Source organism: Pipistrellus kuhlii, unplaced genomic scaffold (genome assembly GCF_014108245.1).
Source record: "Pipistrellus kuhlii isolate mPipKuh1 unplaced genomic scaffold, mPipKuh1.p scaffold_m20_p_2, whole genome shotgun sequence".
Classification (NCBI taxonomy): domain Eukaryota; kingdom Metazoa; phylum Chordata; class Mammalia; order Chiroptera; family Vespertilionidae; genus Pipistrellus; species Pipistrellus kuhlii.
In genome coordinates, this window is record NW_023425515.1 from 128,490,056 (window position 1) to 128,505,729 (window position 15,674).

The window sequence follows — 15,674 nt, forward strand, 5'->3', positions numbered from 1 at the left end:
CAATTACAGTGGGGGAAAGAAGCTCTACGAGGCAGACGATCAGGGTTCCAGGCCGTGTGCCACTGAAGACCACGCAAGGAGCAAATTTGGGGAGATGTAAACGTAATTTGGGGGTGACGCAAATTCCCTTTCCCTGACCTGGAAACAAGTCATGAGCGTTGCTCTTCCAGATTATCCATGTACCTGGGGAAGTCCCCCTGGCCTTAGTGAGGGAGTGTCCGGCCTGCACCTCAGAAACAGGTTTCTGCTTTTCCACAAAACAGATTAGCCTTCGGATCATCTCCGGGGACCTTACGACGGTGCTGCCGCCGAAGGAGCCTGGGAGGGGTACTGGGCGTGGGAGACACACACACACACCTATCGTCCTGCACAGAACATTCCAGCTCCATGAGTCCCTCTCCCTGTCCTAGAGGCAAATCCATGCCTGCTTTATCCTTGGAAACTCAAGACACTGCAGTTCTTTAATGTAATGTCCCTGGAGTAGGCTGTGAACGCTGTAGGTTTCCGCCCGTCACTGAACCATGAATGCACAACCCTATTATTAATGGGTGTTTATTACCCATGTTTTCATGTAACATCGGTTTATGTTGTGTCTTTTTTTTTTTTTTTTTTTTTTTTTTTAGCGTTTTTTAGGTATAGGGGGTCACATCTTATACTAGTACATGTGAACTCTGGTACATGCCAACACAAAATGTATTATTGTATCTTGATTCCAAGTTTTACCTAACCTCACCCTGATAAAGGGAACCTGTAAACTCTCAAACGGGTGATGTGAACGAGCAGATTTATGACTGGGAAGGGCAGGGTGGAGCGGCCTGGGCCGATGACTGTTCTGGGGAAGGAAAACATCTCCGTATCCTCAGTCCCTGCTCTGCTCCTCTCAGCACGTTGACTGCATTATCTCACATCAGCTTCTACACGTCATGGGAACACATGCCTGTAGGCTGCTCTGGCCTATAACCTTTTATTAAAAGATTTTTTAAATTGATCTTTGGAGAGAGAGGAAGGGAGATGGAGAAAGAGAGAAACGTCTATGTGAGAACAACATCCATCCATTGTCTCCTACACACACACACACACACACACACACACACACACCCGGGATGGAGCCCACAGCCCAGGCTTGTGCCCTGACTGGGAATCAAACCTTCAACCTTTCTGTGCACAGAACAGTGCCCAACCAACGGAGCCACAACAGCCAGAGGCAGATTATAACCGTAAAGCTATAGTCCACCGGGAAAAGGGATCTTTCCCTCTACTCTGGCTTGACATATCACTAGAAAGGAGTCTGATAGGTCTAATCCGGGTCATATATCTACTCCTGCACCATTCAGCGTTGAGTGTTCTGATTGGCTCGCACACCCATTACAGGCGTTCATGGCATGAACACTCATGCCGTGTGGTAAAGCTTTTAAGTGTGATAACCATATCTGCTATTTAAGTAATTCCCCCCTGACTTTTCAGGATCAGAAGTATATTAGATTATATCTTCTAATTGTTTCTGTCTACGAAGGGTACACATGTAAAATGTTGGCATATAAGTGCTAGGCTTTGCAGAGAGACAGATATAGATATAGGTATAGATATGTATCCTTTTAAGTCCTGTACTCATCTTCCTCTAGTTTCTCTCCCTTCTGGTTAATATATGTGCTGAATCCCCTTTGCCTCCCAGCTTAATGGCCAGATCCACCTTGTTACAGGGAACTTGTAGGGATGGGGGGGGGGGGGGCCAGAGGCTGCTCTCCCTGGTAACTCTTTCTTCCCCCACCCTCCCCTCCCACTCTATCCCAGGCACAGCTCTCATTCTAGAGATGGTTGGTGTCAGTAATGTGGGCCAGTGACGTGTGAAGGAGTCAGGTGATGGGATAGACTTATGTGGGGAATCTCTAGTCCTGGGGCAAGAACCTGGAGGGCGAGGCATTGTTCTGCCCTTTGCACCACCAACAAAAAGAACTCATTGTCTGCACCTTGGGCACCAGGGGTGTTGACCATCTGATGTCACTTCTGTAGGTGGCCTTGGTGTGGCAGCTGACTGCCTGAGGAAGTGAAGAAGCCGGCTGGTAATCAGTATGGCCCTTCCCATCAGCACAGCCTCTGCCTTTTCCTGCGGAGAAATGGGCCTGTTGGTGTCTCTGTGTGAGACACCTGTACTGGAGGCTCTGCTGTGTCCTGACTCTCCCATTCTGGCCCCAGCAGCCCTCTGTCCCCGCCATCTCCATCAGCAATGAACGGGGATGTTTCTGACGGGACCTGCTGTCTGTGCTGCCGAGAATATCCGTCACTGTGGTGCGGGGAGAAGGTGGTTGCAGGAGCCACAGTTCTGCCTTTGGGTTTGCACAAGATAAGCTCCTCCAGGCAACCGGGTGGAATCCATGCTCCCGTGATCACACCCCATAGAGCCAGCCATCCTGGTTCATGGTGGTTTTAATCATTAACTCTGAGGACTGTTTGATCTCCAGCGCACAATGGAGCTGACAATACACGTCTCCCGGTGTGAGAACTAAGTAAGACACTAAGGGGAAAGCTCTCTGGGTAAATGTTGGCTCTCGGGGGCCTGCCACACGGGAAGGGTGAGGCTGCCCGGGGGGCCGCCGGCCGAAAGGCAGAGAGGTTTCTGTGACTGCTGCCGTCTTCGGGGAGCACGGGCCTCCGGCCTGGGGAGGCGGGTGGGGGATCATCTTGTGTGGGTGAGACTCCCCCGGGTGGGCTGCTGGGGACGCAGGGACCCCTGAAATTAAAAACATCACAGCCTGTGCCTTTTGTTCTGGGAGGAGGGTCCACGCTTTCCACAGACTACCCAAGAAGGCTGGGACCGCCAGAGAGGCTGACTACTGTTTGAAAGGCTGGAATTATGCCCCGTGCACATTCTTTTCATTTCAGCTTAATGCCAGAGACAGAAAATAAAGCTTGTGTGATATAGGATTTCTGGGGTGATACTGTTGTCGGTGGAAGTGGAGGTCTTGAGATGCCGTGAGGAAAATTTCTTGAGGCCCCTCGAGATGACGGGGTTTCTCGGAAAGCTTTACTGATGACGTAAAGGGGGTTCCCGTCCAAGGCCCCCTCTCTGTCTGTCTCTCCAGGGAAGAAGTCCAATCTTGTCTGCAGCAGGGCCAGAATGAAGGCCACCGCTCAGAGTTTCTGCTCCATGGTAAAGCCCAGTCAACGCAGCTGCCTGGCTTAGCGCGCGTCCCCAGATGCAGTCCATCGCGTGTGGACGACACAGCCATGGACCGAGCGGCTGCTGACGGCCACGTGGCTATGGAGAGAGAACACGCGAGCACGTGGGCGAGTGCAGGGGATGGATGAAGCAAGAGAGAACTAGAGGGGAGGAACTCTTTGGGGATTTTAACCAGGAGCGTCTTTAAACTGACCAATTAACTCTTCAAGATTTCATGCACTTCTGATGGGGTCCGTCCCCCCCCCCCCCCAGCCAATCCATTGTTCCCCAGGCTACACCTCCCCTGAGCCACCCAGACTTCACTGCACACGCACCATCTCCCCCTTTCTTGGATCCCTTCCCCCAGTGACCTGCAGGGAACGGACCGTGGTTCCTGGGGGAGCGTGGAGCTGAAGCTTCCTGGTGAGGCTGCCCAGGTGACCATGCTCATAATGTCTGGTCTCCCCTTTGCTCTCTTCCTATGATCAATATTAACCAGCTAATTACGACAATAGGATACCAGGAGATGGTGATGGGGGAGGGGGACAGATGAGGTGAAATTGTATGTGATAGTGCAAGAAAGTAGTCGGGCCTGGGTGCTCACCTAGTTTTGCTTCATATGATTCGTTATACAATTTTAGTTGCCAATAAAAGGGACAGGAATTTGTGGGAGGACAAAGGCCCAGCGGAGAGAAATCTGTGTTGTGCGTACTGGCCTTCATCTTCTTGTTTATGTGCTAGGCAGATCAATACCATTTCCCGACAGAAGCCATTTAGCAGCCTGCCCTCTCATCCATCCCCTTGAGGAACCCGGGGACTGTCGGGCCAGGATGTGAACAGCACACACTCATAAGCACATCCTTCGCTGCACCAGCGCAAGCCGACGTCCTGCCCACAGCCACACACAAAGTGGCCAGAGAGCTGGGCCTGCCTTTCCTGCCCTCTTCCCTCCGAGTCTAGTTTGCATTCCTTTTTGGAGCAGGCAATCAGTCACACTTGCATATAGAGAAACATGGAGAGCCATCTCTGACTGAGCCCGGCCTGAGGAGGTGACCTCTTCCCCAGCGCGCCTCCTGGCTCGCTCGCATGGCCTCCGCCTCGGCCGCCCAGCCCTGCTGCTTGTGATGGGAGGGTGTGTGCTCTGCTAGGAGGAGCTCCTCCCTCACCACCGCCTCCAGGTTTACTGTGCGCAGGTCTCACAGACAGGCCGGGGGCTGCCCCTTCTCTGGCCCACAGCTTTCTAGGTTCTCGCTGCGCCTGCAGAGGGCATCCTCGGTGATTTAGGATCGGGCCGTCCACATTAATCTTCCTTCCCTGCTTCCTAGGACAGACAGCAGGGGAAACGGGATTCGGAGCACGGGCCTTACTCCCTGTCTCGTTAACGCCGTCTCTGTTCCCCCAGAGCCCAGTCCCTGGGGTTGAAGGAAGACAAAAAGCCAGGAGAGAGGGATGTTTCTGGACAGGCGAAGTCTCTTGGTTGCCACAGGAGGTTGGGCTGTTTGAACCATGACTGGTGGTCACTGACATTCTGAGTGAGTCCCTGTGGGCAGGGACCAGCCAGGATGGGCAGCCTTGCACCAGTGCCCTCTGGTCTCAGCATGCTCTGTCCTTGGGCTGCTTGACGTGGCCTGAGCACCTCACTGCACGGGAGGCTGAAGGCTGTGGTTCCGGGCGAGCTTTGGGAGAGGGGGTGGGAGTGAGGGTTTGGGGCAGTCTCACGTTCCTTGTTGCCCCGAAATGGAAAGGCAGATCCCTGGCAGGCACATCCTTCTCCCTCCGCACAGATCTCTCTCCCCATGCCATCTCAGGGAGCAGCTACCTCACGGGGGCTGTGGCACTTTGGGAAACGGATTCTGTACCCGCCTCCAGCCCCTTAGCCCCAGGGCTGCGGCGGAAAGGAAGCATGCACAGTGTCTGTGAATATGGCTGGCAGGCAGCTCCTGTTTCCATGGTTACCAAGTAGTGCAGGTTCGTATCGGGGCTGCCCAAGGGAACAATGACATTGAAGGCTATGCTTGTGCGGGGGCCGCCTCCCTCCCGCCTGCTTTAGCCCTCTTCCCAGCTGGGTGGGCAGCATGTGACCTGAGGTACAGGGATTTCCTCCAGGGGTCCACCTGGCTAGGGCGCCCTGGCTGTTTTCACAGGTGTTTCCCCTGGTGCAGAGGAATGCCCCCTCGCAGATCCGGGTGTGGTAGTGGGGGTGGGATGCGCTGGAGAGCACAGCCCTTCCCCGCAGCTCCATGCGGCGGCCTCTGTCCCTCCATCCCTGGCGTTGCGTCAGCGACCCTGTACTCTGCCCACAGAAGGGCATGGTGTTTAGAAAACCCTGAATCCAGATTTGACTGGTCCTCAATCACATGTTGGAAATCAGAGTCACCCTGCCCCAGTGTGGCACATCTCAGCCTTTCCACGGGGCTGTGGGGCAGGTTCACTTAGAAGCCGTTTAAAAAAAAAAATCTTATTTTTGCTTCCATGTGATCACCCGCCAGGTTCTGCAGTCACAGGCTGGATTCCCTGGTGCCTTGTCTGCTCTCTGCTGAGTGACAGGCAGTTCTGGTGCTCTGTGTCTTTGTAACAAGAATAGAATAATCACTGTGGGATGTAAGTGGGGGAATTGATCGGTGTGGATGGGAGACGTTTAAAAGCTTAACAAGTCAGTGAATTCATGCAATTACCGTTTTTAGTTGCAACAACGAACAGGTTATTTTAGTCTCTCCTCTGCCATTTGAGGAGAAAATTGATTAAAATCTGTGACCCTTGCATCAAAAAGATTTTTGGTGTGGAACACAGAAATAAAAAGTGTGTAGGCGCCCTAACCGGTTTGGCTCAGTGGATAAGAGTGTTGGCCTGTGGACTGAAGGGTCCCAGGTTCAATTCTGGTCAAGGTCATGTACCTTGATTGCAGGCACATCGCAGTAGGGGGTGTGCAGGAGGCAGCTGATTGATGTTTTTCATCTATGCTTCCAACTCTCTATCCCTCTCACTTACTCTCTGTAAAAAAAAAATCAATAAAATATTGTCATTTTTTTAAAGAAAAGTGCGGTAGGAAATACCTAAGGATATTAGCCCATCCTTTAATCCTGACGGAACCAGTTTTGGAGACATTTCTTAGAATAAACAGGGACTGCCTCAGGTGACCGGCTGCGGGCCTGCCCCCGCCTGAGCAGCCTTTGTTTGGCTTTTACCGCAGCTCTGGAGCACTTGACTGCGTGACGCTGTGTGATTTACATGGCTGAGTTATTTGCGTATTTCCTTGCAGGAATGCACTGCGTTCATGCCTTCTGCGGGTAGGGTATTGGCATTCAAAGGCCTTGGAATCCAAAGGCTTTGGCTAACTAACCTCTCGGAATTTCTGTGCAGGGTTGAAGGAGCTATGTTGTTTTTTGTTTTGTTTTTTTTTAGCCGTTTGGGGACTTTCTTAGCCTGAGGGAAAGGGGAGTAGCAAGTGAACACTGGGCCCCTTACCTGGTGGCTGTTGGCCCTACTGCTGGGGTCACGGGCCCTGGCTGCCCATGTGGACTTACCCTTTGGACCCTATTGAAGCCCAAGTAATAGAAACGGGGGCAGAGAAATGCCTCTGCAGGTGCAGTACAGGACCTTGGAGAATGGTAGTGACCCGCCTACTGGACCATCTTCAAGGGCCCCTCCAGCTAAACACACACCAACCGTGAGCTCCACTCCTCTGGTGCATGTTTCCAGGTCCTCAGGGGGGCTCCCCCAGACCCAGGAGTTCCCAGGGCTGCACGTCTGGCCTCCAGAGCCATGGAGGAGGGGGAAGGAGAGAGCAGGACGGGAGTCAGCCCCTGGTTGCTCCTGTGGCACCAGAGCCTCTGCAGGTCCGTCCTCATGGAGGACGTGGAGAGACTCTGCCCTGGCCCTCTCCCCGGCACTCAGGCAGCGTGGGAGCTGCTCACAGGCCTTAAACAAACGGTTCCCTGGCTGAACAGGCAAACCTGACCGGGTCCAAAGGCCGAGGCCTCCTCTCGGCCACGGGCCCGTCGGTGTGCTCACACCGCCCTCGCGTCCCCTTCGGAACTGAATGGGCTCTGTTTCTTCCCTGTTGCAAGTTTCTGCCTGTGCGAAGTTTCAGAAAGCTTCAGGACACATTCCATTTGGGGGAGGCCAGAGCCACAGAAAGTTAATATTTGGCGCAGTAGGAGAGGAAGAGCTACAGGCAGAAACCTGGGTTAGATTTTAAAAAAACAAAAACACCAGAATCATGGAGCATCCGCTCTTAGTGGGATGTAATGAGAAAAGCAATTACTTTCCCCGAAAGGCGTTAGGAGGCTCTTCATGGGGGAAAAGAAAGAAACAAGCTTGGCCGGGTTGGATGTGAGCCTCCTGTGCTGGATCCGGGAGTGGGCAATCAAAAGCATTAAAGGGAAGAAAGGGAAGGAGACAGACAGTTGGGTCAGAAGAGTCTACATTCTCCCAGGAGCCTGCCCGGCCAGGAGGGGAGGGCAAGGGGCGCTCAGGATGTTTGCCGACAGACTTGCTAATTAAACACCAAAAGGCACTGTTGCTCTGACAGTAGTGAGGGCTGTGCCAACAGTATCAGCTGCAAGCTGGCCGCCAGGAGCATCCTAATTAAAAACAAACAGTTCGGGGATGGACTGGCAGAGTGGGGACCAGGATCCTGCCCGGGGTTCCTAGGACTTCTGAGATTGCTTCCAGGGGCAAGTCACACCCTGGCCACCTCGAGGTCCTCTCCTCAAAGGAGCCTCTGTCCCATCTCAAGGAGGTGTGGCGTGTGCTTCCTGAACCCTGGGGTGCTGGGGTGACAAGCAAGCAGACAGAGCCCCTCGGAGCAGCTGGCCTGGTGCCCTCGGCCCTGAAGGAAAGGCTGCCGAGGGGGGTGATGATTTCTGCCGGGTCTCCACATGGAGCGGACAGCTAGAGCCCGAAGCCTCTTCTGAGAGAGGTTAGAATTTCATCAGAGAGCAAGTCTGGTCACATGAGAATTTCTGGCACCGGGTGCATGGCAGGCTGGATCGTATTGGCTTCAGCAGAGGGGAAAAGTCCCAGCCCGGCCTGCGAGAAGGAGCTGGCTCACTCCCCCGGCCACTGGACGGACGGCGGGCGGGCGCAGCACAGCTGCTGCTGAGCGGACCGGCTCGGATGCCCGAGCCCCCTTTCTTTTAACCCGAAAGAAAGCGTGTGGTCCAGGGACCGAGGACAGAGATGCCTAAGGAATGCAGTGCTTTCCACGCCCTCTCGGCAGCTCTGTGCTGCTTCTATCACCGCAAGTCTTTCCTTGGAGTCAAGGTAGGTGTGGCTTTGAGATAAGGTCCATCGGAAACTGTTGGGGGGTCTTCAGAGCATCAGTTTTCCGAAGGGCACGAGAGGAAGTTTGCAGCCGGTCTGGCTGTCTGGCTGTTGAAACAGAGGCACTTTCTTTGACTGATGGATCTTCTTAAGCCCCCGGGGTACGTCTCCCCTGGAGGCAGAGTGGGCTCCTGATCTGAGTTTCGGGAGGAAGCTCTGTGTTTCAGGACACTTGCCGGCTCCTTGGAATTGTATACCAAAGTAGCTCGATGAGACCAAGCTATTTTTCTTCTTTCTCTTTGTTTCTCTCCCCCCCCCTCCCCACCATAAATGTGAGGTGGCTGAGCCCCTCTCTCCGCTTAACCTGCGGGTCCATTATGTCAATAACACATATCCTGTGGAGAAACTGCCAAGGATCTCCTTTCGTATCACAACCAGGTTTCAGGACATTTCTGTATTCAGAGATGCCTTTTTTCTCTCACTGCTCCCGTTTTTAACCTTGGCTACAAGAGCGGTGCCAAAGGTTTTGCGTAATATGTCAATATGCTATTTCGGTGAAAATAGTTCAACGAACCTCATTTGACTAATTCAAGACGAGGCCTGTGTGTCTGTGCTGCCCGCTTATGACAACACTGAGAATTAGGTTGAATGTAGGCTCCCCCTGGTTTGGGGTTTGTCTGTCCTGGGAAAGTCCTGTGCCCGGGGTGCCTGGCCTCCTTTCTCCCTGGGACACAGAGCCCGGGAGCGCTCAAGGAATTCCTCCACCCTGAGCGGAGCCCCTCTCCGAGGGGCCGCTGCAATCGGTGCTGTTGAAAAAGCGGCAACAGAGTTACCAGCTTCTGCCTCTTTCTTCTCAAAAAGGTTTTCTAAAAAATCAGGAAAATGTGTAAAAGGGAGAAAGACCCTGTAGCAGGGGCCTTTGGAGAAAAAAGTACCCTCAGTGAGCGGAGGGCGGGCTTCTGTGGTCAGAGTCGCTTTCAACCAGGCAGCAAAGTTCATCTCTGTCCCTTTGTCGTGGAATTTGGAGGCGGGTGAGTAATCAATCGCTGGTTAGAAGTGCTCTCTCCCTGATGTAAGAGCCCCTTTCTACCCGGGAGCCTGGGGGAGGGGGGGTGATGTGAGGACCATGTGGTTTCTGACCTAAATATGGATCGTTCTGGCCTGGGGCAGATGAAGTCATGCCATTTGCAGCGCTTTAAAGCTGTCAAACATAGACCGGGAGGTCCCCGAGGGACGCGTGCACTTCAGGGATTGGCAGTAGGCTTTTACTCCAATAGAAGGCCTTTCACAAGCCAACTGCTGCTAATTCAGAAAAGGGTGACTCAGCATCTGGTATGTGAGGAAACAGCCCATAAATATCTGGGTCTGAGTGATGAGATTCTCTTTGGGTCCCCCTGCCCCTCGGCTGTGTGCCCTCCAAGGCCTGATAGAGACGCAGTCACCTATGGGGTTAGTCCGGACCAGCCTCCCCACCACGGCCTCTCTGATCGAAATGCCTCCTTCCACCCGGGCTTTTTATCCCTGCCCCAGTTTGTTGCATCTTCATAGCCCTCGGAGGGAGCCTGACCTGCTCCCTCGCCAGAATCTGAAGCCTTCAAACCCAGTGTAGGGTTTCCCACTGGTCCTTCAGAGGTGTTTGCTGTCTTGTTTTGCTTAGAGAGTTGCGTGGGGAAGGAAGTCCACCTGTGCCCAGACCCTTCCTCCAGCCAGCATCGCCCCGGCGAGAATGCTGCCTCACGTTATTGACTTCCCCTGTAATTAGGGGTTTGGGGTCTTGCCGCTCTTAATTAGTTTCCACTGCAATTAGTTTCCAAATTAAATTGGGATTGATTGCCTGATAGCAAAGTGGAAATAAAGCTCCCGTTCTTGACCGGCATGAATTTCTCATACCCAAAATTACACCACGGTAGCCATGGCAACTTTCCATTTGCTCTAATCTATATCATCTCTGGAGAAAGTAGAATGTTATTAATAGTGTTTGTTGTATGGGAAGAAAACCAAAAATATAAAAGCTCCTTCGCTACATAGAAGACCAGGGAATAGGATCTTTGTAGCTGAAATTTTGCAAAATTTAGAATATATTTAGGGGCCTCATGTGGGCATGTATACAAAGGCCCTGGAAAGGAATTAAATGGGGGGCCAGGAGAAAGGGTACCTAGTCGTGGCTGGCCCTCGAGGAGTGGAGTCAGAGATGAGATACTGCAGCCACTTTGAGGGGGTGACGTTAGCATCACAGGCAGATTTGCAGTGGCAGTCATTGCACAGAAGGACCCCCGGACCTGGGTGAGGAAAGGAAAAGATATTCTGTTTATGCCCAGTGGGGAAGAGTTTGAAATGAAGATACTCCTGATCCATAGCATTAGGGAAGCACAGTCGAGTCCCACAATTCCCTGAATGTCAAATGCAGTGGCCCCACCCACACGTGAGCACTCTGCTGAAGGGGGAGATAAATGACGAGTGAGTGACAACTGGTTCCTGCCTTCGAAGGACTTACCGTGCATTAATTGGAATATCGTGCATTAATTAGGATATTGTGCATTCATTAGGATGTCGTTAGGGTAAGGGCTAGAGTCAGGGTTCCTAGAAATTGTGTGTTTGCAAAAGGCTTCCCAGTGTCTGAGTTCCTTCATACAAGTTGTCTCTCTGGAGTGTGAAAACCAGTTCTCTGGACTGGGCAGGGCAACAGTTTACCCCTTTCCACAGAGGAGAAACTGAGGCTCAGAAGAACTACCTGACCAGAGTCATTTACTGGGGAGCCTGGAATAGAAATCAGGTTTTCTGGCCTCAAGCCCAGTGTTCTTCCTATGATACCATGGTAACCCAGAGAAACACGGTGATATATTAATACTTTCGTTTGCAGTTCAGTTGGGAAAGGATAGCGTGGATCTTGGTTTTCAGGCGAGACCTCAGGGAAGCTCTGGGGTCCCGGGGTTTGTGGGGCAGTGGGAGGGCCACCCGGTGGGCTGCCGCAGGAATCTGGGGAGAAGCTCAGTGTGTGACATTTCCGAGCTGGCAACGGGAACACACTCCACTTCTCTGCTCCCTCGTGTCTCTGGTTTTTCTTGGTAGGGGCAGGGAAAAGGGGCTGAAATCTGCTGCCTTATCGTTGGCTCCTCCTGCCGAAGGTTGGTGCGGTTGTGTCGGGAAACTTCACGGGAACCTCAGAGACACAAATCACCTTCCCGGGGCAGAATAGCCACGTTTCTGAAGGAGCAGGAAGTTCGAGCATGGTGTCTGTGGATAAGTGGATCAGCACGTCTCGGCTAACTGGTCGTTAAGTCCGTAGGCAGAGCTCTTGGCAACGAGAAGGCATGGTGAGGAGGCTGTGGATTTAAGCTTCTACTTTCCTACACGCAGATTTCACTGCCCTTGGTGGCCAAGAAGTGCTGTATCGTGGGAAGAGCTTAAATCGCCCTGTTCCTGTTGTTTTATTTTGTTTCACTTGAAACCATTTTCCTTGCCCCTGAAAAAAAAATATCTGGAGCCTCTCTGAATACCTGGGTGTCCCATCTGCCCATCCCTAGAGAGTTAGGTGCCTGGAACTTGTTTTTTTATTAGAAACTGACTGGTGGGGTGCATGTTGGGGAGCAAAGGTCCCACTTCTTCTCCCTGGGTTCAACACTAGTGACACATCTCCGGGTAGGAAGTGGCCTAAGGTGCCTTTGTCAGTGGGGCTGATGCACCATCAGCGTGAGCTGTGCAAGGTGGAAAAAGCTACAGGGGAATCGTCTTTCCAAGGGACTCGGCCCTTCCTGGTGGTGGCTGCTAGTTACTCGGTTATCTTTCCTGCCCTCCCAACAAAAGCCCGGCCCGGCCTTTTTAAAGAGACCTGCATGCATGCTATTGGCCTCTGGGAGCTTCCGGGATCTGGTTTCAGCATCAGGAAGGACAGGGGCTGTGTCCCAGGGCCCCCTCCCCACAGACCCTGCAGCTTGGAGCCTGGCCGAGGCCTTTGTTTTTGTTGGAGGGATGTGGGTGGGAAGCAGAGAGGAGCCTGGGATCCTGGGAAAAGTCTGTTCGCGGGTTCAGCACCTCCAGGACTCCGGAGGAGTGGACCTGTGCCAGACGCGGGAGAGGACGCTGGAGAGCTGGCGCTCGGGCCACAGGGCTCCTCCTGCTCCGCCCGCCCTGTGAGAAGCCGCGGCACCCCGGGGGCCTCCGCCGGCTCTGTGTTTAAGGTGCTGCCAAGGACAGCTCGGGGGCCTTCGGGCTGGCGTGTATTTTGGATGTCCCCAGGATAGCAGAGGAGACTCAGGCCGGCCTGGAGGGGAGGAGGAGTGAGGAGGGGCTCATGGGATTGGATGTCACTGAGGCATCTCTGTCCTCATGTCCGTCCGCAGCCCCGGGAGCTGCTGAGGAATCTGGCTCTGACCATGAGAACGTCACAGCTTATTTTTCCGGCTAATGAAAGAGTTATGATTAGTCTTCTCGTTTGTATGGAGAACAACTCTCCCCTATGTCCACTCTAACAATGTGTTGTTGTTTTTTAATATTTTTATTGATTTCAGAGAGGAAGAGAGAGGGAGAGATAGAAACATCAATGATGAGAGAGAACTATTGATCGGCTGCCTCCTGCACGCCTCTCACTGGGGATTAAGCCCACAACCCAGGCACTTGCCCTTGGCCGAAATCCAACCTGGGACCCATCAGTCTGCAGGCCGACGCTTTATCCACTGAGCTAAACCAGCCAGGGCTGTGTGTGTTTTTACAAAAGCAGTGATGCATCAAGAGCCAACAAGCTAGAATCCTAGATTCTTAGTAAGAGGGGGCCGGAGGGACCAGGCAGCCAGCCTCCCACCCAGAATTCACCTGCTCATTTCCCGCCGTCGCCCCTCGCCCAGCGTGTGTATTGAGGGCCTGCTGAGTGCTGGGGAGACAGAGTGAGAGGCCCTGCCCTGAGGAGGTTCTGGGTTTGGTGGAGGCGGCCATGCAGGCAGCTATCTCCCAGGTACGCGGTAGGTGCAAAGCAAAGAACACACGGCCTATGGTGAGACCCCGGGCAGAGGTGCTTAACGCGGTCCTGGGCCAGGGAAGATCCTGGAGGAGGTAACTCTGAACAGCAACGGAAAGAACAGGAGGTAGAGGAGACATGAGGAAGAGAGAAATTGGCTGAAGTTGAGGAGGGGAAGGAGATGGGCCCAGAGAGGCGGTGCAGGAGCAGATGGTGCAGGCGGTGTGTGGGGCAGAGAACAGTTCGGATGGGACGTGGGGCGAGGATTTGGGGATGGGTCCCGTTGTGTCAAATGAATAAACAGCATCTCCCTCACTCGTGCCCATGTTCATGAAACCTCCCACCAGCTCTGTTTGTTCTTGCTCTGCCCACTCCTCCCTCCCTCCCTTCATCTTCTCTTTAAGCCCTATCTTCTTCAACCTCATAAGATTCTTCCTTACTTCACAGCACCAGCGAAGACCATCAGGCATGCTATTTTTTTCCATCCCCACTCCCGCCCCCACAAGCTACAGCTGTGTTCATATCCATGCCCTCCGCTTCCTTCCTCCAGCCTCCGAGGGTGAAGAGTCCCTCTCCCTCACCAAGGCAGGGCCTGCCGTCTGTGCCCGTGACCACCCTCTCCTCAGCGATCATCAGTCTGTCCTTCTCGACCAACACTGTCCTCTTAGCTTATAAACATGTGCCAGTCTTTCCCTTTCTAAAAATAATCCTCGTTCTATGTCTGCCTTCCTGGTCCCTGCCTGCCTCCTCTCAAAGCTGGTTAACACAGCCTCTGCTTACTCATTTCCCATTGGCCCCTCAGCCCCTTTTACCCCACCAGCAACCTTGCCAAGTCCAGCGGATGCTGTTCAATGCTGATTTTATTGGAAGTCTCTCTTGCACTTCACAGTTATTGGCCATTCCTTCCTGAAAGTCTGCTCTCAACCTCTAAGACACCACATTCCACTTGTTCTCCTGAATCTCTCCTGATCAGTCCTACCCTGCTGTATGGACTGAATGTTTGCTTTCCCCCAAATTCATATGTTGTGTTCCCCCCAAATGCATGTGAATAGCCTCCAAGGTGATGGTACTAGGAGGCGAGCTCTTTGGGAGGTAAGTGATTGGGTCCTGAGGGTAGAGTCATATGACTGAGATTAAGGCCCTAATTAAAGAAACCTCAGAGAGCTCTCTCCTTCCTTCTGCTTTGTAAGGACACAACATGAGGAGGGTGATCTGTGAACCTGGAAGCAGGCTCCCACCTAAGACTAAATCCACCAGAGCATTGATCTTAAATGACTCAGCCTCCAGAACTAGGAGAAATAAGTGTTTGTGGCTTAAGCCATCCGGTCAGTTATAGCAGCCCGAACAGACTAAGATGCCTGTTTAGTTTCTCTTTCTAGACTACCTCTTAAAGCCAGCAACCTCTAGCCCTCTTCTCCTAAACCCTCTATTCGCATCTCATAGGTGACTGTTGAGAGAAGATACGCCCTCTATACAGAGACTTCTCAAGCTGTGTCTCCTATCCAGCTCTTCCCATGGCACCTGGATCCCGTAGCCGGAATAGCCACTCCACCCAGATGGCCCACAAGAATCCCAGGCTCTATGTCTTCTTCCACAAACCTGCTTCCCTCTCATGCTTCTGTACTGGGAGTTGGTGGCTCAGTCATCTTCTAGGAGCCGCATGCCTCTTCTTCAGCCTATTCACCATCCATCTCTACTCAGTCACTAACTCTTCATGATTTTATTCCTAAACATTTCCCTTATCTGCCACTTCCTTCCTCTCTCTACCACTAGTGCTGTACTAATTAAGGCCTCACCTTCTCTTGCTTGGAATTCTTTAGTAGCTACCTAACTGGCCATCCTCTCCTAAGTCTTCATAGGAAGTCATTTCATTATTTTTCTACTTGACATTTCTAGGGATGGAGAGGTACTATGTCCTTATGGCAATACATTCTCACATTTGAACAGCTCTGATTGCTAGAAGGTCCCTCCTTGTATTGAGTCAAAAGCAATGCCCCTGCCATGTCCACCTTATTCTTCAGGTAAAAGGACATAACAGCCCTTCAGATGCATGTGTTCCCTTGTCTGTTGTGACCATGTTTATTTCCAGTATGTCAGATTAGTTGGTATGAGTGGGCATTTTGAAATAAGACAGGATGAATTCTGGATTCGTTCTCTAGGGATTTGAACCAAGAATATTTGACCTGTCATCTTGGGACAATAACAGCCCAAGCCTTCAGACATTTCAACACCTCACGGTCCACTTAAGTCTTTTCTGTGCAGCCTAAACAGTCCCAATTACTTTGGGAGACTTGGATTCTG

The 15,674-nt window shown here is 52.5% G+C and overlaps 1 protein-coding gene across 8 annotated transcripts in view; it reads left to right on the forward strand.

Moving 5' to 3' along the window:
• BCAR3 (BCAR3 adaptor protein, NSP family member) overlaps positions 1-15,674 on the forward strand; it is a 105,168-nt gene that overhangs the window by 45,926 nt on the left and 43,568 nt on the right. Inside the window, exon 1 of one of the 8 annotated variants that reach the window (XM_045584328.1) lies at positions 8,045-8,422. The exons of 6 other annotated variants lie outside the window; for them this stretch is intronic. In XM_045584328.1, the coding sequence (XP_045440284.1) occupies positions 8,339-8,422 (84 nt within the window). In that variant the 5' untranslated portion in view covers positions 8,045-8,338. Of the gene's footprint in view, positions 1-8,044; positions 8,423-15,674 lie in introns of those variants that run through there. One more of the 8 variants, XM_036446494.2, reaches the window with a different exon arrangement.